Below are 25,404 nucleotides of genomic sequence, written 5' to 3'. Positions count from 1 at the left end.
TTTGTCATGCGCCTTTTCATTTGCATCTAAATTTTAGTCATTTGCCAGTGACAATTCAATATTTCGAGTAGGACTCTGTTCTGCCTCTCTCTTACTCTTCCCTGATTGTTCATCTTTTGAATTGTCACCTGTAGTGATAGATTGCATGCCTACTTTTCCTGAATCATCAATAGGTTTATCTTCTAAGGTTTAAATTATTATTATTATTATTATTATTATTATTATTATTATTATTATTATTATTATTTTTAGAGCAACGCCTCTTCTAATAGATGTAGGCCTACCTGAACTTTGATCTGGTTGTTTATCATCTTTCAACTCACCAATCATTTCTGCATCATTTGGAAATCCGCTCTTATCATTAGATCGAGTAGAGCTGCACGAATGCTGACTCAAACTACTAATAGAATATTCCATATCTTCATTACTTTTCAAATTAGTTTGGTTGTCAATAATATAGAAGGCAAGCTCAGAGATTACTGGGGGAAAATTAAAATTAGGGCTCCGAGGTGCACGAGATTGATATTTTTAGAATCTGTGTGCAAAATTTGGAGATCTAAATCATTCCCGTTTTTCCAGTATGCAATCCATAAGTTGACATGTTTTGATGAGAACAAACGAACACACGAACAAACACAACCCTACTCTCTCTTATTATATAGATGGTAGGATTTTTTTTAAGCTACAACTATCAACTGAATTTTTTTTCTCAGCTGCAGGTTGCAAAGAATTGTACATTGTAGAGCAGTCGTCAACAGTAGAAGAGCAGCAATTCGGAATTAGCGGATCGTTATGCTTTATACAGTATAAGGTCAAGGAGCGTGTCTAGATTCAATTGTGCTGTGGCCGCTAACAAGCTCCATTATAATGGTTGCAATTTGCCCCCAGTCGTTATGAGTACGTGTGAGCCAGTCGAGCCAGTTTGTTCCTCAGTTTGCAGTTTGTTCTTCATTTTGTGCTTCAGTTTGTGCCGACCTGACTGACCCCTGGGGCCTTTTTGGAGATGGAGAGAAAGAGATACAAGGGTTGTGAGTTTTAGAAAGAGAGAGGTAGCTACAAGGGTTGAGGGTTCTAGAGAAGGAAAGAAAAGTTGAGGATGTATTACAAAGAGAGAGAGATTCAAAGGGATCAAGGTTCTAGATAAGGAGAGAAAGGTTGAGTGTTTTGGAGAAGGAGAGAAAGTTTTAGAATGTATTGGAAAGAGTGAGAAAGCTATAAGGATTGAGTGTCTTAATGGAAGAGAGAAAGGTTGTGGGTCTTAGAGAAGGAAAGAAGGGTTGAGGGTGTTTAAGAAAGAAAGAGAAAGCTACAAGGGTTGAGTGTCTTAGAGAAAGAGAGAAATGTTGAGTGTTTTAGAGAAGAAGAGAAATAATGAAGATGTTTTAGAAAGAGAGAGGAAGCTACAAGGGTTGAGGGTTCTAGAGAGGAGGAGAGAAAGGTTGAGTGTTTTGGAGAAGGAGAGAAAGGTTGAGTGTTTTAGAGAAGAGTGTGTGTGTGTGTGTGTGTGTGTGGTGTGTGTGTGTGTGTGTGTGTGGTGTGTGTGTGTGTGGTGTGTGTGTGTGTGTGTGGTGTGTGTGTGTGTGTGTGTGTGTGTGTGTGTGTGTGGTGTGTGGTGTGTGTGTGGTGTGTGTGTGTGTGTGTGTGTGTGTATGTGTACACGATATCTCATCTCCCAATCAACGGAATGACTTCCTACATATACTACACTATAAGGATCCGACACGAACAATTTCGATCAAATGCGATTCAAGATGGCGGCTAAAATGGCGAAAATGTTGTCAAAAACAGGTTTTTTCGCGATTTTCTCGAAAACGGCCCCAACGATTTTGATTAAAGTTATATCTAGAATAGTCATCGATAAGCTCTGTCAACTGCCACAAGTCCCACATCTGTAAAAATTTCAGGAGCTCCACCCCATCTATGCAAATTTCGATTTCAGATTCTCAAGTATCAGGCTTCAGATACAATTAAAACAATAGAATTCGAAAGGAAAATATTAAGCTTGAGAATCTCTACAATTAATGTTCAGTAACATTTTCACCTAAAATTAAAAATAAGCTCGAAATTCAAGAAAATGTGATTATTCAATTGCAAACTGTTGGCAACTGTTGATTCTATTAAATAATTCACTATGAAGAGATAGCAGACCTCATGTGTGTCTCCAGCGTTATTGCCCTGTCACCAGCTGGCTCAAATCTTTGAATAGTAGACTTGAGATGCGCGGGAACACTAGCGTCAAGTGATCAATTTTCATAACGGCAAGGAAAGTTGTGTGAGTGCGCCACACCAGATTTTTTCTCTCCCTATCATTTGTAATGGTAGGATTATTTATTAAGCTACAACTATCAACTGGAATTTTTTCTCTCAGCTGCAGGCTGCAAAGAATTGTACATTGTAGAGCAGTCGTCAACAGTAGAAGAGCAGCAATTCGGAATTAGCAGATCGTTATGCTTTATATAAGGTCAAGGAGCGTGTCTAGATTCAATTGTGCTGTGGCCGCTAACAAGCTCCATTATAATGGTTGCAATTTGCCCCCAGTCGTTATGAGTACGTGTGAGCCAGCCGAGCCAGTTTGTTCCTCAGTTTGCAGTTTGTTCTTCATTTTGTGCTTCAGTTTGTGCCGACCTGACTGACCCCTGGGGCCTTTTTGGAGATGAAGAGAAAGAGAGATAGAAGGGCTGTGTGTTTCAGAAAGAGAGAGGTAGCTACAAGGGTTGAGGGTTCTAGAGAAGGAACTAAAAGTTGAGAATGTATTAGAGAAAGAGAGAGAGAAAGCTACAATGGTTGAGTGTCTTAGAGAAAGAGAGGGAGGTTGAGTGTTTTAGAGAAGAGAAGAGAGATTGAGTATGTTTAAGAAAGAGAGAGTGTCTTAGAGAAGGAGAGAAAGATTGAGTGTTTTAGAGAAGGAGGGAAAGGTTGAGGTTGTTTTAGAAAGAGAGAGGTAGCTACAAGGGTTCACTGTTTTAGGGAAAGAGAGAAAGGTTGAGTGTTTAAGAGAAGAAGAGAAATAATGAGGGTGTTTTGGAAAGAGAGAGAGAGATACAAGGGTTGAGGGTTCTAGAGAAGGAGAGAAAGGTTGAGTGTTTTAGAGAAGGATGGAAGTGTTGAGGGTGTTTTAGAAAGAGAGAGAAAGCTACTAGGGTTCACTGTCTTAGGGAAAGAGAGAAAGGTTGAGTGTTTTAGAGATGAAGAGAAATAATGAGGGTGTTTTTGAAAGAGAGAGGAAGCTACAAGGGTTCACTGTCTTGGAGGGAGATAGAAAGGTTAAGTGTTCAGAGAAGAAGAGAAATAATGAAGATGTTTTAGAAAGAGAGAGGAAGCTTCAAGGGTTCAGGGTCCTAGAGAAGGAGAGAAAGGTTGAGAGTCTTAGAGAAGAAGAGAAAGATTGAGGTGTTTTAGAAAGAGAGAGAAAGCTTGTCCACTGTCTTAGAGAAAGAGAGAAAGGTTGAGTGTTCTAGAGGAGAAGAGAAAGGTTGAGGAGAGAAGGAGAGAGTGATTGAGGGTGTTCAAGGAAGAGAGAGAAAGCTACAAGGGTTCAGTGTCTTAGAGAAGGAGAGAAAGGTTGTTGGTGGAGGGGTCTAGAGAAGGAGATGGAGCAACAAGGGTTGAAAGTTGAAGGTCAACGTCAATGCCAAGGGCTCCTGAGATGGAGCATCAAGTAGCATGAGATAGAGCATCAACTGGAATTAGAAGAGCCAACTAAAATTGGAGAAAGTATCAACTAGCATGGGAAGGAGTATCAACTAGAATTTAAAGAATCAACTAGAATGCAAATAATCAACTAGGATGAAATCAATATTTGACTAGCTGAATAGTAACATCATCTAGAATGAGGAGAAAAATAAAGTAGATTGAGAAATAACATCAACTAGAATGAAAAAAAGAATCAACGAGATCGAGAATATGACATAAACCGTAGTAGAATGAGAATAAGTATCAACTAGAGTGAGAAAGAGCATCAACTGGAATAAGAAGTAGAATCGACTGGATTGAGAAATAACATAATCTAGATTGAGAAATAACATCAACTATAATAAGAATAAGTATCAACTAGAATGAGAAGAAGTATCAACTAGAGTGAGAAAGAGCATCAACTAGAATGAGTAGTGGAATGAACTAGATTGAGGAATAACATCAACTAGAATGAGAATAAGTATCAACTAGGGTGAGAAAGAGCATTAATTAGAATAAGTAGTAGAATAAACTAGATTTAGAAATAACATCAACTATAATGAGAATAAGTATCAACTAGAGTGAGAAGGAGTATCAACTAGGGTGAGAAAGAGCATCAACTAGAATAAGAATTAGTATCAACTAGATTGAGAACTAACATCAACTAGAATGAGAAGAAGAATCAACTAGAATGAGAATAAGTATCAACTGGAATGAGAAGTAGATTGAACTAGATTGAAAGTGGATGATTTATTTATTTTATTCCAGCCAATTTACAGTCGAATTCTGTCATGAACAGTGAGTATATAGAATTTGATTCATACTCTATACATTCTATACTCACTGGTCATGAATGGAAGTCTACAAACAAGAAGCATCGACAAAGATTTGCTTCTCAAATGTTTGAGAGCGCTTCTCAACAGGTTGATCTTATTACAAACCAAAGTAGCTTCTTCGCTTCACAGCAACTCGAGATGTTTGTGACAAGTCTAAAACCGCTGACTCATCAAAAGCATCAGGTTGTCGCTTTGTGAAGGAAATTCATCGACTCAATTCCTACTGACAAACTGGAGACAGTATTCTGGAGACAAACTTATTTGTCTTTGTTCTCTGAAGTTATTGTATCATTATATCTTACAATCTTACATCTTCAAATATATATAACCACTAGCCGTCAGGCTCGCCATATCCGTCTAGCAAGGGGGGTCCGCCCCCTGGACCCCCGACTGGATCGGGCTTATCATTTGAGCATACTTCATTCCATCAGAAAGTCAAAGTACATAGAAAAACTGATAAAAACGTTGGAGAACAATGATTTAGGGCATATCTTTAATGAATTATTAAAGTCACCTCATTACAGAATTTTTAGACCCTAGCCCCAAATTTGAACATTTTCTGTCAAATTTCACATTCTCCGCTTTTATATATATAGATAGAAAGATAGATGAAAGAAGAGAGAGAATTTGGAATATTTATAAATTATATTGTTATGCATCTACATAAATTGGTGGAGCTTTGGACATATCAATGTGCATTCTTCGTCAAGAATATTCATAGTATCCTCCCTACTAACTCTCTCTTCCTCTCTCTCTTGAGGGTCAAGTGTGAGAGAGGGTGATCGGAGCGAGCCTGACGGCTAGTAATATAATACTCCCATGAATAGCTCTGATTGAAGTAGCAGTGCCCAATCAATTTTTCCGCGATAAATGCATTTCAATCTTCAACTTGGTGCCAACCTAACAAAGTCAACTCAACTTAATGCCAACCTGACAAAATTATCAATTTAGAACCCAGTTAACAACTGTTTCGAAGAAGTACTCTCTCTAGATTATAGTTCTATATTAACATATGGTATGGAAATTTTCAAATTATAATTAAGAGTATAAGAAGAGTATACATGCTAATAGACGAACTTGAAACCCTTAAAAACCACCCTTAGAGTTAAAATATTGCCGAAAGATTTCTTAGTGCGCCTCTAAAGGGCCAACTGAACATACCTACCAAATTTGAACGTTTTTGGTCTGGTAGATTTTTAGTTCTGCGAGTGAGTGAGTCAGTCAGTGAGTGAGTAAGTGCCATTTCGCTCTCTTATATAGATAACCATCTATAACCATCTATAAAATATTAAAATATTGAAATATTAGTTTCTATAATCATCTTCAAATATTCATATCGTGTAATTTCGTACATCTTCAAATATGGCATCAGCAATCAAACATTTATTTGTTACTTGCAGATCTATTGCTCCGTCCTGTGATCTTGTGCACCGCAAGGGTCTATTCTAAAACTTGACAAACTGAAAACTTGACCGAGTGGAATCCTGAATAGTTTGAAGTAGGCCTATAACCATCCTCGGTACATTAAGAATCTATATGCAAAATTTCAAGATAATTTCAGTCCAGTAGTTTAGACGTGATGATGCGCCAAACATAATTCCCCTATCCCGTACGTATATAAGCCAGTAATCTTTCCTTTATTATAGTACTAGCCGTATATTACTCGCCATATCCGTCTAGCCAGGAGGCTCCGCCCCCTGGACTCTCGACTGGATCTTCCAAAAATGAGGTCAGCGGGCTCGCTTCGCTCGCCTGAATTTTTCATTTGGGCATAGGCCTACTTCATTCCATCAGAAAGTCAAAGTACTTAGAAAACGCAGAAAAGCTGGGTAAAACGTTGGAAAACAATGGTTTTGGGCGTATCTTTAATGAATTATTAGTCACCTCATTACAGAATTTTTAGACCCTAGCACCAAATTTGAACACCTTATGAATGAACTGAGAAACGCAAAAAAATCGCTAATTTTAGGCGTATCTTTGGCGTTATTCCAAATTCCTTCGAACACAACATTATCACACCCCAGCTGATCTCGATAAAGCTGAGAAAACGCTAAAATCGCAGATTTTGGGCGTATCTTTGGAATTTTTTTTCAAATCCGTTCCTGGTGCGCCTCTAAGGGCCAACTGAACATACCTATCAAATTTGAACGTTTTTGGTCTGGTAGATTTTTCTGGTAGGTTTTTCTGGTCTGGTAGAGTGAGTGAGTGAGTCAGTCAGTGAGTGCCATTTCGCTTTCATATATAGATAAATAGAATTGAGGTGAGGGAGGAGTCGTTGCAGGTTTGTCCTTATTCCAGTGAGGATTTCTTTTTGCATGATAGGATGCAAAGATTGACGACTTAGATTATAATTGACAAATCCTTTTACCCCTTTTATAGGTGGTCAGTGGGGTGGAAAAAATGAAATGAAAAATGGAAAAGATAGATAGATGGAAAAAGAGAGAGAATTTGGAATATCTATAAATTATATTGTTATGCATCTACATAAATTGGTGGAGCTTTGGACATATCAATGTGCATTCTTCGTCAAGAATATTCATAGTATCCTTCCTTCTAACTCTCTCTTTCTCTCTCTCTTGAGGGTCAAGTGTGAGAGAGGGCCGGCTGCGCCTTAATTTTGCCCTAACTTATTTAACAGAGTGAAATAAGTGAAGTGAAGTAAAGTGAAGTAAGACATCAATTTCGGAAGACTTTCATCGATTTCTCCTCCCACAAATTCCCTGTTTGGAGTGTGAGATTACCCCTCAGGCTCCTTCTTTTCTCAATTAGTAGCTCTGTGATAACGTTTTCCAAGGAGAAGTAATCTAAGTGAACACTCTTCGTGAGAAAAGCTTTATGGTTACTCTGTTTACAAAGCAATCAAACCTTGCTTCAATGAACTATTGATGAACTGAGTCCCTCTCTACACTTCTATGCACCAATGGAGTAACGATGAAGTACTGGAGTAAACTAGGATTAATTTTTACTTTCCTTGCCCTATTACCATAGGTAAGGAAAGTATTGCTTTCCGAAAAAAATTAAGGTACCCCTAATTCTAAATTTCTATACGTTTCAAGGTCCCCTGAGGCCAAAAAACTGGTTTTTGGGTATTGGTCTGTATGTGTGTGTGTGTGTGTGTGTGTATGAGTGTATGTGCGTCTGTGTACACGATATCTCAACTCCTAATTAACGGAATGACTTGAAATTTGGAACTTAAGTTCCTTTCACTATAAGGATCCGACACGAACAATTTCGATCAAATGCAATTCAATATGGCGGCAAAAAGACGAAAATGTTGTCAACAACAGGGTTTTTCGTGATTTTCTCGGAAACGGCTCCAACGATTTTGATCAAATTCATACCTAAAATAGACATCTGCCACAGTCAACTGCCACAAGTCCCATATCTGTAAAAGTTTCAGGAGCTCCGCCCCATCAATGCAGATAGATTCCCAATTATCAGGCTTCAGATACAATTGAAACAAAAAAAATCAAGTGGAGTAGATTAAGCATGAAAATCTCTACAATTAATGTTCAGTAACATTTTCACCTAAAATTGAAAATAAGCTTTAAATTCGAGAACTTGATTATTCAATTGCAAATTATTGTTGATTCTATTAAATAGTTCACTATGAAGAGACAGCAGACCTTATGTGTGTCTCCAGCGTTATTGCCCTGTCACCAGCTGGCTCAAATCTTTGGATAGTAGACTTGAGATGCGCGGGAACACTAGCGTCAGGTGATCAATTTTCATAACGGCGAGGAAAGTTGTGTGAGTGCGCCACACCAGATTTTTCATTTTTTATTCATTCCTTAGACCGGTTATAGAATAGACACTGCCCATTGTATATTCATACTGAAAGTCGATGAAGCCAACATCTACTGTCATATTGCTCTATCGTGACGTCACTGTGGTGACGTCACGCATCGTATAGAAATTATAGAAAACTTTTTTGTAGAGTTTGTTGTGTAAGTGTTTGTGGTTTTCAAATTACATTGATTTCCATAGCAGCTTTTAACATACACTTTTCTACCTGAGAAACTATCATTCAAATTTGTAATTATTATTAATTAATTAATTATTATTCTAAATTTTTGAAAGACGATCTGGCATCAGATCAAAGTGAGAAAGAGCGCTATCTGCTTTGTGAATACAACTTGTTGAATCTGCAGTGAATGCAATTTACTTGCATTAATAATGTAATATTGTGAATTTATAACTTGAACTGAACCTCTTAGCCGATATCGTTTTTGCCCATAGCTAGAAATAACCTAAAATAAGATGAATCTGAAATAGACACAATCTGAGAGTTTTCTCTACGTCACCATAGTGTGATATGGCAGTAGATGTTGGCTTCAGAGGCTAGACCTCCCAGCGTGTCTATTCTATAACTTGTCTAACTAAGATTCATACATACAATAAGTACATTATCAAACGACAGAGAGAGAGAGGGAAAATAAGGATTAATTTAAATCTATATATATAAAAGCGAAATGGCACTCACTCACTGACTGACTGACTCACTCACTCACTCACTCACTCACTCACTCGCAGAACTAAAAATCTACCGGACCAAAAATGTTCAAATTTGGTAGGTAGGCTATGTTCAGTTGGCCCTTTAGAGGCGCACTAAGAAATCTTTTGGCAATATTTTACTTCTTCTTCTTCACTTCAAGGATTAGGTTTGTTAAAGAACCTGTTCCGGCACCCATCTTTTCCTCGGTCTTCCCACGTCTCTTTTCCCAGTAGGTTTATAGCATTTAGCCTCCAAAGGTATTCGTCCAGGAGGCATCCTATTTAAATGACTGCACCAATTCATTCTGTTTTAAATGATTTTTCCATGTAAAGGTGTAACAGATAAAGCTCTTCTTATCTCCTCATTTCTGATTCTATCTGCTCTAGTGCAGCCAAACACACTAGAGCAGATAGAATCATATTTTAACTCTAAGGATGGTTTTTAAGGGTTTAAAGTTCGTCTTTTAGCATGTATGTTCTTCTTATTGTCTTAATTATAATTAAACATGTCCATACCATATGTTAATATAGAACTATAATCTAGAGAGAGTACCTCTTTGAAACAGTTGTTAACTGGTAACTAAATTGATAATTTTGTCAAGTTGCCATTAAGTTGAGTTGACTTTGTTAGGTTGGCACCAAGTTGAAGATTGAAATGCATTTATCGCGGAAAAATTGATTGAGCACTGCTACTTTAATCAGAGCTATTCCTGGGAATATTACATTACTAGCCGTCAGGCTCGCTTCGCTTGCCATATCCGTTTAGCCAGACGTTTCGTCTGGACCCCCGACTGGATCGTCCTAACATATAATAGAAATGCTCAAATGAAAAATGCAGGCGAGCGAAGCGAGCCTGCTGATCTCATTTTTAGACGATCCAGTCGGGGGTCCAGGGGGCGGCCCCCTGGCTTGACCGATATGGCGAGCGAAGCGAGCCTAACGGCTAGTCATTCTATAATAGTACTCTTAAGTCAACTCTATACTAAACTACATTGAGTTACTATTCTATCATCTCTACTTATCCTATTTGGAAGGTCTCCACAAAGATATAGTGAGGCTATGATGACAGTGTTTGATTAGCAATGGTATTGCTATCCTTGTCTATCACTCAACAAAGCGAATAGCGCTACATCTTTCTAGCTTTGCTCTGTTGCCAGATCTTCTTTCAACAACGTAGAATCAATGATTATTCAACAAAATATTTCATCTTAACTATGTAAATTAATTATGAAATTATTGGAAAATATGATTTCCTGCTTAAAAAAATATAATTGATTTCTGAAAATAGAATAAATTGAATGAAAAAGACTAAGAAATTGTCAAAAAACCACTGATTTAGTGATAATTAGAAAGACCGGTTTCGGTTATTACACCATTGTCAATTGTGAATGGCAATGGTGTAATAACCGAAACCGGTCTTTCTAATTATCAATAAATCAGTGGTTTTTTGACAATTTCATAGTCTTTTTCATTCAATATGAATAATTACCACAATATCAACTTCTTAACTACACAAAAAATAGAATAAATAGTTAATATTACCATGGAGAAACAATAGCGTAAGCTTATGATATGATAGCTTATGCTATTGTTTCTCTATGATATTACATCAAGAATAAATTATATTTATTTATTCATAATATTATATCGGAAACAACAGGTGATAACCAAAATATGCTTTCTTAACACAACAATTAGTACAGTAAACAGTTTAATCGAAAAAATACTAAAACTAATGTATGAAAATAAAAGAAAATCAAGGTTTCATTATCCTTATAGAAGGCATTGGAAAGACAGAGGATCGGCAACGTTGTTCTACTATCTTTCTTCACTGCCATTATAAAGTGGACCTCACTACAGAAATGAGTCTCATCCCATATTTTTTTTTTTTTTTTTTTTTTTTTTTTTTTAATAGAATTATATTGATTTTTAATAATTAATGATTTTTGAATTTTTTTTTTTAATTGAATTGAATTTATTGCCAAAAATCACATACAAATATTTGTACAATACAATCACTAAAGTATGCAATATACAATCACCTAAAAATATACATTTATTGTAACTTGCACAACAATAATTATCAATATTGTTGCCTACAAAGATGGAAGTATGAACTACAAGACTATAACGACTCTACTTTCAGTCTACTTAAAACCTCAAGTCTTTATAGCTTTAAGTCTACTTATAGTCTCTAGACTATAAAGACTATACTCCTATAACGGACTATGAGTAGTCTTATCTAAATTTGGGAGAGGAATAAAATCAATTTATTTTCCATTTATACAATATATATACAGAGTATGAAATCACCATAGTTTTATAGTAAGAAATTACTATATTACTAAAAAAACACAATCATACCCTGAAGACCAAAAATCAAATATACATGGAAAGTAATCCCAAAGGTTACAGAAACCTGTTTTGGCAGAAAAAACTACTTGAAATGGAAAAGAAGTGTTACAGTTTACAAAGCAAATTAAGAAAGAGTAGAAAAAACTAAAAAGACAAGAAAAAAAGGAAAAAGAACTTCAGTATCAGTTTAACATTATTAAAATACTAACAATATTACACTATGAACAATAACATTACAAACTAAAACAAAAAAAATGTCGAGCTTACCAGTTGTAAAAAAGTGCTAAATAAAGTGGAGGCCTGCAGTTTAAACAATATTCTCATAATAACCGGAAACATCTTCATGTATTAGATGGCTATGTAATAATCTGCAGAAAGTTGTCCTCTGCCTACACCTTTTTATGTTCACAGGAAGTCTATTAAAAAACGTTGGAATAGTACAAGGTCACCTTATATTTTCTCTGCCTATCATTTTGATGATGTACTTATTGTATTAATCTATGAATGATAAATAATTCAATATTGAACTGTATACATGAATTATTTAATCTCATCAAGTTTTATCGCAATTCATTAAAGTTGCTGTATGTGAACTTCAGTGCCGATTGCACAAAAGCCGGTTAAATTCTAATCCTGATTGATTTCACGAGTGCCAATCAGAGAAGCCGTCTTTTCAAAATGGTATTTATTTATTTATTTATTTACAACAAGGTATTCAAGGTATTTACAAGGTATTCACTGATTGGCTTACGTGAAGTTGATCAGGATTAAAATTTAACAGGCTTTTGTGCAACCGGGCCTTAGTGTCAAAAATGATAGTGAGAGATGTCAATAGCAAAAGTGTCGACTGTCAATGGAAAACTCCCAATGCCTCTATTTACCAAGTTATCCAAAATACGGTCATCTTAATGCATAATGCATGGAGCTTTCTAATCAACCCTAACATTCTGAATCCACCCTCATTTCCATCTTAGGTCCGGTTCCCTATTCCCTCAGTATTTCATTACTCAGTCCTGTTCAATTATTCAAATTATGCAAATTCATTACATATTCCACGTATTTCAGAGACATGCTTCATCTTTGAAATAACTGAGTCATTTTCGTTCATTACTATTTACATCTGAGACATACATCCATGGATGGAAAAATACACCATCATTTCAGCTGAGTCTGGAGAAATTTATGGAATGAAAACTTCAAGACTCGATACAGTGAGGTCCACGTTATACTGACAGTTGAGAAAAGAAGGAGACTGGCGTTGCCGATTCACTGTCTTGCCACTGTCCTCTATAGAGGATAGAAACTGGTTATTTATCAACTGTTTATCTCACTGACTGACTGACTCACTCACTCACTCGCAGAACTAAGATCTACCGGACCAAAAACGTTCAAATTTGGTAGGTATCTGGTAATTTATCAACTGTTTATCTCACTGACTGACTCACTCACTCGCAGAACTTAAAAGCTACCGGACCAAAAACGTTCAAATTTGGTAGGTATGTTCAGTTGGCCTTTAGAGGCGCACCAAGAACGGATTTGAAAAAATTTCCAAACATACGCCCAAAATCTGCGTTTTCCTGCGTTTTTCAGCGTTTTCTCAGCTTTATCGAGAACAAATAAACAGAAAATGTTCAATTTTAGTACTGGAACTCAGGTAGCGTGTAATAATGTTGTGTTAGAAGAAATTTGAAATAACGCCAAAGATACGCTCAAAATCTGTGTTTTTTCAGCGCTTTTTTTGCTTTTTCTCAGATTTATCGAGAGCAAAATAAATGAACAGAGAATGTTCAAATTTACTAAAGAAGCTCAGCTGGGGTGTAATAATGTTGTGTTCGAAGGAATTTGAAATAACGCCAAAGATACGCTCATAATTAGAGGTTTTTTTGCGTTTTCTCAGTTCTTCCATCAAGTAATTGACAGGATATGTTCAAACTTGATACAGAGGTTTAACTAGAGTCAACATTTTGTAATGAGGTGACTCCAATATTTCATCAAATATATGCCCAAAATCAGCGTTTTTCTCAGCTTTTCTGCGTTTTCTCAGTACTTTGACCTTCTGATGGAATGAAGCATGCTCAAATGAAAAATGCAGGCGAGCGAAGCGAGCCCGCTGATCTCATTCTTGGACGATTCAGTCGTGGGCCCAGGGAGCGGAGCCCCCTGGCGAGCGAAGCGAGCCTGACGGCTAGTATAATATATAGTTCAAAAATTATTCCCTTAGTCTATATTATGTAGATTTATCTATAATCTTGCTGTATTGAAATCTATTGTATATGAGTGTATAAGCCATTAAATATTGTAATCTACATAAATAAAGTACTCAATCAATCAAACAATTTCTTACGTTTGTGATAAGAATAAGGAGGGCGATAATGTGATAGAAATCTTCAATGGAGTTCTAGAAGCTCTGTGAAGACTGATAAGGAGTGAAGCAGGATATGGATGGGATGTGAAGAGTATTGTACTAATAAGAATTGATAAAAAAATCAAATAGAACGATATACTTTACGATAGAATAATGAAGTATGCAAAAGTGGAACACTTAAGAAGGATCATCGAAAAAATATGATACCGAACGATATACGGTTCGGTGGAATAATGAAAGATATAATATTGGAACAGAGTGGAGAATGGAAGCAATGCACCAATCAGGAACGGGAAACAAATTATTCCCCACCCACAGACGATAAACCAAGCTACGCCCACTCTATCTTCTAATTGGTCGAGAGAGTGACTACAATCTCAAATAATGTCAGCCGGTAGATGGCAATACTCACTGGGTGGAGTGAAACGTTTTTTATTTTATAGACAATACAGAGTGAATGAAACAGTATTTGATTTGAAACAGTATTAGATCATGAATGATCTATGAGAATAATTTAGAATCACAGTCATGGGACACAATTTTTGCACAAGCACAGCTAGGATTGACTACCTTTCCCTTTCAAACAGAAACTACAAATCCAAAACCTATGGGGATGAGATTTACTGGGATGAATATATATATATATATATATATATATATATATAAAAGCGAAATGGCACTCACTCACTGACTGACTGACTGACTGACTGACTCACTCACTCACTCACTCGCAGTACTAAAAATCTACCGGACCAAAAACGTTCAAATTTGGTAAGTATGTTCAGTTGGACCTTTAGAGGCGCACTAAGAAATCTTTTGGCAATATTTTAACTCTGAGGGTTGTTTATGAGGGTTAAAAGTTCGTCTTTTAGCACGTATATTCTTCTTCTCCCAATCTCTAAATTATAATTGAAATTTCCATATCATATGTTACTATAGAACTATAATCTAAATAGAGTACCTCTTCGAAGCAGTTGTTAACTGGCAACTAAATTAATAATTTTGTCAGGTTGGCATTAAGTTGAGTTGATATTGTTAGGTTGGCACCAAGATGAAGATTTGAATGCATTTATCGCAGAAAAATTTATTGGGCACTGCTACTTCAATCCTGGGAATATTATATTACTAGCCGTCAGGCTCGCTTCGCTCGCCATATCCGTTTAGCAAGACGTAGTCTGGCCCCCGACTGGATTGTCCTAACATATGATGAAAATGCTCAATGCTCAATGCTGATTTCATTCTTGGACGATCCAGTCGGGGGTCCAGGGGGCGGAGCCCCCTTGCTAGACGGATATGGCGAGCGAAGCGAGCCTGACGGCTAGTACAATTATAATGTCAAATACAGCAATTAGCTGACAGACAGATTGACAAGCTCTGGGTACGATCAAGAACGGTCAAATCAATATTATGTAGATTCCAGCTTAAAACATAGCATGAGAAGATATTCCATGGTATAGGGCGATTATTTTACAATTTTCAATGTTTACTGAAGCTGATAGTCCTACTACTTCTTTTACTTTCCTTGCCCTATTACCATAGGTAAGGAAAGTATTGCTTCCCGAAAAAAATTAAGGTACCCAAATTTTTCCATTTATATACGTTTCAAGGTCCCCTGAGTCCGAAAAAGTGGTTTTTGGGTATTGGTATGTATGTATGTGTGTGTGTGTGTGTGTGTGTGTGTGTGTGTGTGTGTGTGTGTGTGTGTGGTGTGTGTGTGTGTGTGTGTGTGTGTGTGTGTGTGTGTATGAGTGTATGTGCGTCTGTATACACGATATCTCATCTCCCAATTAACGGAATGACTTGAAATTTGGAACGTAAGGTCCTTACAATATAGATCAGACAAGAACAATTTCGATCAAATGCGATTCAAGATGGCGGCTACAATGGCGAAAATGTTGTCAAAAACAGGGTTTTTCGCGATTTTCTCAGAAATGGCTCCAACGATTTCGATAGAAGTTAACTTATACCTTAAATAGTCATCGATAAGTTCTATCAACTGACACAAGTCTCATATCTGTAGAAATTCCAGGAGCGCCACCCCATCTATGCAAAGTTTGATTTTTTATTCTCAATTATCAGGCTTCAGATAGAATTTGAACAAAAAAATTCGAGTGGAAAAGATTGAGCATGAGAATCTCTACAATTAATGTTCAATAACATTTTCACCTGAAATTAAAAATAAGCTCGAAATTCGAGAAAATGTGGTTATCCAATAACTGCAAACTGTTGGCAACTGTTGATTCTATTAAATGATTCACTATGAAGAGATAGCAGACCTCGTGTGTCTCCAGCGCTATTGCTCTGTCACCAGCTGGCTCAAATCTTTGAATAGTAGACTTGAGATGCGCGGGAACACTAGCGTCAGGTGATCAATTTTCATAACGGGGAGGAAATTTGTGTGAGTACGCCACACCAGATTTTTCAATTTAAATGTTTACTCAAGCTGATAGTCCCACTACTTCTTTTTCGTGAAGCTATGTTTTTCATACTGTGCCGTCATTACACTCTCAACCCAAAAAAAAAACAGTGGACAGTTGTAGTCGACAGTTGTTATCGACTTGATTTAACGTAAATTTGGCTTGGAATTGGAATATAAAAGTCCTATATCTTGATATATCTTCTTGATGTATCTCTTTTCTATGGTATTAACGGTGTGTAAAATCTGAGCACAAGTGAACGGAAAATTTGTTTGAAATTGGGACAAAAAAGTCCTCTACCAAGAGTTAGTAGAGTAGAGTTAGTATGCCACTTACTCGACCACTAACTCTACCAGTGAAAACCAGGCTTATGGTACCAACGTTGTGTAAAATCTGAGCACAAGTGGTTGACACCTTATCCATGTAATTTGGGTCGGATCAAACATCCCCACGAGGAGGCAACTATAATGAACCTGGAGGCTAAGAGGTGTCGAATTAGGTGAAGGCTGCGGGAGGATGCGTACAGAACCCATTGTGGTTTTGGGGTGGGGGTGTAAAACTGTCCCTTAGCGGGAATCCTCACTTAGGTAGCTTCCTTAATGAGGTCGCTAGTGTCAACATCAAGGGTTGTATCCTGTTGTACCCTGTCTTCATTTACTATAAAGCTTTAACTCTCCCTGGACCTCTTCATTTATGGATTGGTGGTGACTGGGAACTGATTACACCAAATGAGGTGATTTATTTAGAACTTTATATAATATATGATAATATTATAATAATAATATAATAATATAAATATATAATATCAGTTATATAATATGAATATTATAATAATATAATAATAAATATATATAATTATAATAATATCGTGTGACCTGGCTGGCTCAGGTCTGGTGTCAGAGTTTTCAGGTCGCAACTGATCAATTTCAGTTGAATGTAGATCTTTGAATTGTCAGCTACAGATGATTGTGAAGCAAATGTAAACGATCTTGAATGTTCAATGTTCATGATAACAGTGATTTGTACAATAAATGAATAAAATGAACTAATGTTTAGTTGTGGTGATGGAAAAACTGAAAATTGTGAATTATAAATGTTTGTCAAGAAAATCTAAGCAATGTGAAGCTTGTTAAGTTAATCTATACGAATGTTTATTTATTGTAGTTGCAGTGATGAGACAGATATTCCTATACTATTAAACGAGAAGTTTCTGTTCATATGTTTAGATGTTCAGATGTTCAGATGTTTAGATGTTCTGATGTTTAGATGTTTATATGTTTGTATTTCACCGGATCTCGAAAACGGCTCTAACGATTCTCACGAAATCCAGAAAATAGAAGGTTTGCATTCAATCGAAATTTTCGTGTCGGATCCTGATATTGTAAGGACCTCAAGTTCCAAATTCAAAGTCATTCAGTTAATTGGGAGATGAGATATCGTGTACACAGACGCACATACACTCACACACACACACACACACACACACACACACACACACACACACACACACACACACACACACACACACACACACACACACACACACACACACACACACACACACACACACACACACATACACAAACACACACACACACACATACACAAACACACACACACACATACCCAAGAATCACTTTTTTGGACTCAGGGGTCCTTGAAACATATAGAAATGTAGAAATTTGGGTACCTCAATTTTTTTCGGAAAGCAATACTTCCCTTACCATGGTAATAGGACAAGGAAAGTGAAAAATTGACAATAAACTATGAATTTCAGACTTGTGCACTACAAGTTCACGGATCATATATCATTAGCTCAGTTGAGAATTGAAAGCAAAATAACAATCATAAAGCTTGCTTCGATTAGATCGTGTTTGAAAATGCAGTTATGCAACAGTGAAACCACAATTTTTGATATGTTTATCCCCTAACTATCCTTGAAATAGCTGCGAGGTCAAAAATTGTGTTCCAAAACTTTTCCCTCCATAATATTTTGTTGACTGGACTTAAAACATTAAGTTGGCAATTGAATAACTCATCATTATTTATTTTCAATAGCACTCATCGAATTACAATGTAAATAGTTTACATTGGGTGTTAGATTTGTGATTTGGTGCCTCTATTTTTTTGGATTGTGGCCAGTCTTCTTTGGCTTAGCATCATTCTTGGCGGCCGTCTTTCCGGCTGGGGGAGGTCGTCCTCGTCGAGATGTCTGCTTGGCATCATTTTTTGCGGCCGTCTTTCCGGCTGGAGGAGGTCGACGTCGTCGATGTGGTGACCCTTCATCATCTGTTGATGATGACAAGTCACTATAGAGATCAGCTATAGGTACAGCATTATTCAGACCACAACAGCTGGAGAATGACGTACGAAACAGGACTGCCAACACAGCCATCAGCAACATAGAACGCACCTGCAGCAGAATATTAGTTCAAAAATAAATTACAAACTAGTTTTGGAACGATCTTAATAAAATTTTGGAAAGAATCATATTTTGTTGTAAATAAAACGTGCAAACTAATGACAGTCCTGGACTTGGAACGCTTCAGGTTCCGTTGCAAAAAACCTATCAAAGTTTAAAAATCATTAAGAAAGAAGTCTTCTCTGATTGGTTCTCGTGACATTTGGGGCTGGTTTCCAAGCTCGGGATTCAGATATTCTAGACTTTGAACAGCTGTAGTCAGAAAATTGGCTTTTCAAAAACGGGGCGTGGTCGCAGTCCACGTTTAAATTGAATTTCGGAAAACTAAAACATTGAACACAAAATGAAATAGAGAGAAAATTCGTAGTATGAGGTTCCAGCTATTTTGGATTATTTAGAAATGTTCCAGTTCGTCAAGGAAAAACGTTTCCAATTGGAGAAATGAGGTAATGGATATTTATTTTGCAGCAACTGTTTACTGCGACTACGCCCCGTTTTGGAAAGCCAATTTTCTGACTCCAGCTGTTTGAAGTCTGGGACTTAGCTGAATCCCGTGCTCGGGAACCAGCCTTTAGAGCACGGGATTTTGCCAAACAGCTAGACAAAGAAAATTGGCTCTCCAAAACGGGGCGTAGTCGCAGTTTTAATGATAATCTTTAGTATCTCATTTCTCTAATTGGAAACGTTTTTCCTTGACGAAGAGAAACATTCCTAAATAATTTAAAATAGCTGACACTTTACTCTAATTCATCTCTATTTTATTCCGTGTTCAATTTTCTAGTTTTTCAAAATTTAATTTGAACAAGGTCTGCGACTACGCCTCATTTGGAAAGCCAATTTTCTGACACCAACTGGTCAAAGTCTAGAACCTAGCTGAATTACGAGTTCAGGGACCGGCCCTAAATTCCACGAGGACAAATCGGGAACGAAAGCTACTCTGATTGGCTCTCGTGGCATTTGAATGTCACAAGAGCCAATCAGAAAAGACTTCATCAAGAAGAAAGCTCTCTGTTTTGCTCTCTTGCTAAAAACGTCATCGAGAAGAAGCTTCTCTGATTGGCTCTCCTGCCAAAAACGTCATCAAGAAGGAGCTTCTCTGATTGGCTCTTCTGCTATTAAACTTTATCAGGCTTTTGTGCAGCCGTAGCCCATTGTTTTAAATTAGACAATGGCCCAGTTGCACAACAGCTGTTCAAATTTTAACCGTGATTAATTCCACGGGAACCAATCAGAGAAGGCTTTTTTGAAAATATAGTTTCTCTGATTGGTACTCGCGAAATTGATCACGGCGGTTGAGATTTAACCGGCTTTTGTGCAACCGTCACTATGTATTTGAAACTTTTCAAACCGTTCATGGCGGCTTCTTAGTATACTATTCTCAATATTCTTCATGCAGTTTTAGGAGTTGAAATTTGTTGACATCTATGATGTCTGAAATTTGGATAATTGAGCTTCATTGTAAAAATAGTTGAGATAAAAAGCTAGCTAGCTAGAAAAATTAAGATTTTAATTTCAAAAATACAATCCAATGGAATAGATAATGTTCACGCTTATCTAAAGTTCCAGTTTACAATTGAAATCTTATTGAATCTCGAATTGAATTGAAATTAGTGATAGTTTTTGTGATAAATGAGAAAATGAATAAGTGAATGAGATGAAATATACTTTTGTGAGTCGGATCAGGCATGAGCCTAAACTTGTTACGGAACAAAAAGATAATTGTCCTTCTTTCTTCTTTATTCCACTATCATTCAAAATTTTACAACGAAAACAACAGATAAGAACCTGAATTTCCTATACTATTAAACGAGCAACTTCTGTTTAGATGTGTATTTATATCTGTATGTGACCGGATCTCGAAAACGGCTCCAATGATTCTCACAAAATTTGGAACGAAGTAGGTTTATGATATGGAAATTTGTTTGCACTAGGTCTCAACCCTGGAATAACTCGCTTAATGACATTAAAAGGATAAATACGTCATTGGAAAAGCAGCTGGAAATTTTGTCGTCTGTCGATACCGTAATGGAAGTGAGTGAGCGAGTGCATGTGTCGGTTATTCCTCAGCTTAGCTTATTTTTGTTCATTTATGTTTTTTTTCAAAAACATGTTCACTTCAGAAAGTCAAAAATGATCACCACAGAATACAACAGAATACATACTGTATTCTGAGATAGTAACTAGATGCTGTTAGTGAAGAATAGTAAATAGTATACTACCAAAGATTGAAGCAAACATAGTATATAATTCTAAATCAAATTCATAGTATATCTATTTGTGATAAATTGATGATGAGTTTGTTTTTTGAAGTTTGAATGAATTGTTACTTTGATGAGTGGTAGTAGCTTATCCTAGATTTTGATTTGGACTGTGGTATAAATTTGAAAAGGGACAGTTTTGGGCATAATCCTGTTGTGCCTCCTCATATGATTGATCCAATATGAAGTGATAATCAAGTTTTATATTTAAATATAGTTTGGTGTTCTAATTTCTCTAAATTCAAAATGTTTAGCTTATATATATTTTTGGACGAAAATTGTACTTGAACGTTTTACAGTAGAAACATAACCTATATTTTGGACATGTTCCTTCCTAATCATATTTATATAATTTGTGATTCTGTCCACGAATAAATAAATGAATAAATGAATAAAAATAACTGTAGACTAAAAATAATTGTACGACTGAAAAAAAAAATATCAACTATAAATTAAATCTTTCTTTACAAATTTTCTATGCTTTTACACTCCAGAACGAAGCTTGGTCCCCTGATATTGCTTCCTTAACACAACAATGAGACTATAATATTATAAGTGCTGACGAATAAAAACCTATTTTGTGCCAATTTTCAATCAAAATTCAAATAGAATAGTAAGGAATTTTAGTCTGTTTTCCCCATTCCCAATATTTTTATTTCTATGTGTTTTTGTTTCAGTTGAATAGATGGAAATAAATTACTCACAATTCTACAGAAGGAAAATTGAATGGGTAAAACACATTGAAACGTTTGTAATTATTGACAAATATCGAAATTGAATAATTATTTCTGCATTATTTCAGATTTGAATATGTAGATTGAGTGAAATCCTTCATATTGAATGTAATAAGTAGGCAACAATTATAACATTAATAGAATTAAAAACTTACCAATTTCAGCATTTTCAAGCACTTCGAATAACAGTAGCACAAATCACTCTATTTCACAATGATAAACTTGTAACAGCTGACAAATTATTGAAGTTGCTTTCCATGACGAAACATTGTATTATAATAACTTTGTTGTAGTTCGACACTATGTTACTTGTAAATTTTTGAAAAAAAACAGTCACTTTTGTTGGAGTATTGAGGAATGCAAAACTACACTCACAAAAGTAAGTGTTTTTCCAAATATATATAACACAGTGTCTGAACCACAACAAAGTTATGACAAAATAACTGATATGACAAAATAAAATATCTTCTATGGATACCGTACATCCAAGGAATACTTTTAGAATAAGAATTAAGAATTTAGAATTTCATCCAAGAAATATTTGTCTGGATAGGTTGCTCTGTGATACGTTTCGAACAATGCGAAAATGGTATTTTGTATGTAGGCTCGAATAATTCACTGCACGATCGATTAATGACTGTAAAAGATGCTCAATCATGTCTGCTACGATGGATTGACGTATGATCATGCATAACTGATAGGTTTCTAGTCTACAGGACTAATTTAAGCACTATCCACAATTCTTTTAAAACTTTAACAACTGTAAAAAAACGTACAATATTGAGGAAATAATTACTGCTTATAATAATATAAAAAAATTATACTAGCAGGTAACCCGTGCTCCGCGAGAGTCTAATGAAGAACTTGACAAACTGAAAACTTGACCTACTGGAATCTTGGAGAATTGAAAATAGGCCTATAAATTAAGAATCTATATGCAAATTTCAAGTTGATCAGTCCAGTAGATCAGACGTGATGATGCGTCATTCGTGAATTTCCTATTGTGACGTCAACATTATAATGGCAGTATTTGATTAACATTGATGTTGCTGTATCCTTGTCTATTATTCAACAAAGCAGATAGCACTATCCTTGTCTAGCTGAATGTTTCAAGTCAATCGGCGTTTGTCTGTTTGTTTGTTTGTACCGCAGTTACAGTCGCAGTTATGGTATTTGGATGAAATTTGGTATACAAGTACTTTGAAACAAGGCGCAGAAACGTATGTATTCAAAATTTTTAAATTCATCCCCGTTTCAAGATGGCGGCCCTTTATTCGGAAATTTTACCCTAAAAATCAACCTAACTTTTTAATACGTTATCAGATCAGGTTCAATTATTATTATTCTGCTTTTAATTAGAATTATTAGAATTATTCTAATATTCTTCTAATTAGAATTATTCTAATAGTCTTCTAATTAGAATTATTCTGCTCATTTTTCTCAGCTTTCCAAAGCGGTATTATTTCATGTATCACATGTTGAAAATTTTATAATTTTTGGAATTCGATTTTTTTTTACAAGTCCCAATCCAAGTTTAAGATTTTTTATCTTTTCAACAGTGCTTACGTGCTCAAAAGTGTAGAGAACCTTTATTCTTCAGCGCTCCAAGGTGGTCTTATTTTCATATATTACATGTTCAAAATTTAAAAAATTTAGATTTCGATAATTCCCTCCCCCTCCCAAAGTCTTAAATTTCAAGTTTCAGATTTCTTATCTCTTTAGTTGTGTATCCTAGCTCGAAACTTTCATTTTCCAGCGCTCCAGGGCGGTCTCATTTCATAAATTACATGTTGAAAATTTTGAATTTTTTATAATTCAATCATTTCCACCCCCCCCCCCCCAAGAACCACATTTCAAGTCTCAGATTTTTTATCTCTTTAACCGTCCATCCTAGCGCAAAATTGTAAAGAACTTCTATTTCTTAGCTTCCACCACCGATCCTATTGCATTTATATCATCATACTCTAAATCCAATTTGTATGTGTGTTTGTGTGTGTATAGGCGGACGTGTGTCAGTAGTGATTTTAGTGAGTGTAGCGAATTCTACTCTTCTCTGAACTACCAGTTTAAAATGTAGAAATGTAATTAATCAAGGCAGACAAACGGCAACCCTGTTCCCCTGTTTTTATCCACTGTCATTAAAACGTGGACCTCACTACAGGACTATATGTAGGTTTGAGATAACAGTGAAATTTGTAACATAAACACTCTATATCATGGCATATCACCTTCTCATGCTGTGTTTCTCTATGTTTGATGCTTGCAAGAAGTTGCTTGGGAATCCTGTTTGCAGCTAGGACCTTTTGGCTACTAGAACAAATAAATTTGAAATTGAAGTTGCTTTCCATGACGTAACACTATATAATAGAGAGTAGGTGCAGAAGGGTGGATTTCTTTTAAATATCTTTTTTCATTTTTTTTTTGAGAATGTGTTTTGTTCTGTTTATAGCTAGTTTAATTTCATTCTGATATCTTGTTGTTGGGTCTTTCTGGATTTGCTTTAACTCCATGATCCATAGCCTAATAAGCATTCCACTTACAAAAGAAGATTACCAGACAGAATTGAACACTATATCTGGCACAAAACAATGGCTACTCATCCAATGTAATAGACAAAATACTTCATAAAATGAAAAACAAGAAACCCCCAAATCCCAACAAATATGTCACACTAACATATTTCAATCTAAAATCACAATCCATAGCAAACATATTCAAAAAATGAGGCTGGAAAACAGCATTTAGAACCAACAACAACTTGAAAACCCAACTAAAAACACGAAAAATAGATAGCTCACAATTTGAAAAGACAGGAATTCATAAGCTAAAATGTAATACATGCCCAAAACTCTATATTGGACAGACCGGCCGTAGCTGCAAAATAAGATACAATGAGCACATAAAAGCAGTAAATTCAAATTCAGAATCTACATATATTTACTATGTCTACATATATTTACATATATCTACATATATTTACATATATCTACTATGTAGATTCTGATTCGACATAGCCACAGGACACAGTCACAAAAACATACAGACAGATATCAAAATCCTACACATTCTTCAAAAAAGCCAGAGACTCAACACACTAGAACAATAGGAAATTCTTAAACACCTCCATTATGACAAATCCAACTTATTAAATGATCAACTTAACTTCAAATCAAATGTAATATTTTCCCACATTTTGGCCACACAGTCCAACCCATGAGAGCAAGCGCCCCTGGTGTCAGGCTGATGAAGCTCCTCTTCAGGAGTGGAATGCATTCCTCAACACTCCAAAAAAGTAAGTGTTTTTTACTTTCCTTGCCCTATTACCATAGGTAAGGAAAGTATTGCTTTCCAAAAAATTAAGGTACCCTAATTTCATGTTTTCTATACGTTTCAAGGTCCCCTGAGTCCAAAAAAATTATTTTTGGGTGTTGGTCTGTGTGTGTGTATGTGTGTGTGTGTGTATGTGTGTGTATGTGTGTGTGTGTGTGTATGTGTGTGTGTGTGTATGTCTGTGAACACGATAACTCCATTCCTAATTAACCGATTGACTTGAAATTTTAAACTTAAGGTCCTTATACCATGGGGATCCGACAATAAGAAATTCAATAAAATCCAATTCAAGATGGCGGAAAAAATGGCGGATAATTACTAAAAAACCATGTTTTTCACGTTTTTCTCGAAAACGGCTCTAACGATTTTCTTCAAATTTATACCATGAATAGCTATTTATAAGCCCTATCAACTGACATGAGTCTCATTCCTGGGAAAATTTCAGGAGCTCCGTAATATTCTTGAGAAAAATGGCGGATAATGACTAAAAATCCATGTTTTTCACGGTTTTCTCGAAAACG

At 35.9% G+C, this 25,404-nt stretch overlaps 2 protein-coding genes across 3 annotated transcripts in view; one reads left to right on the top strand and one right to left on the bottom strand.

The window, feature by feature from the left end:
* LOC111055389 (Kv channel-interacting protein 2-like) overlaps positions 1–25,404 on the top strand; it is a 434,616-nt gene that overhangs the window by 199,860 nt on the left and 209,352 nt on the right. The window lies entirely within an intron of this gene.
* On the bottom strand, positions 18,159–22,151 carry LOC111055486. 2 transcript variants are annotated; one of them, XM_039425552.1, is made up of 3 exons: positions 22,037–22,055; positions 21,709–21,821; positions 18,166–18,552 (listed from the first exon to the last, which is right to left on the bottom strand). In XM_039425552.1, exons 2-3 carry the CDS (start codon positions 21,718–21,720, stop codon positions 18,259–18,261), a joined length of 306 nt encoding a protein of 101 aa, XP_039281486.1. In that variant the 5' UTR covers positions 21,721–21,821; positions 22,037–22,055; the 3' UTR covers positions 18,166–18,258. The 2 variants fall into 2 exon arrangements, with proteins under 2 accessions (XP_022198395.2, XP_039281486.1); XM_022342703.2 differs by having other exon boundaries at positions 18,159–18,552; positions 21,709–22,151.

The sequence above is a fragment of the Nilaparvata lugens genome, chromosome 4 (assembly GCF_014356525.2).
Source record: "Nilaparvata lugens isolate BPH chromosome 4, ASM1435652v1, whole genome shotgun sequence".
NCBI classification, from domain to species: Eukaryota; Metazoa; Arthropoda; class Insecta; order Hemiptera; family Delphacidae; genus Nilaparvata; species Nilaparvata lugens.
The sequence above is the reverse complement of the archived record's forward strand: the minus strand, read 5'-3'. Positions and strand labels throughout refer to the sequence as shown.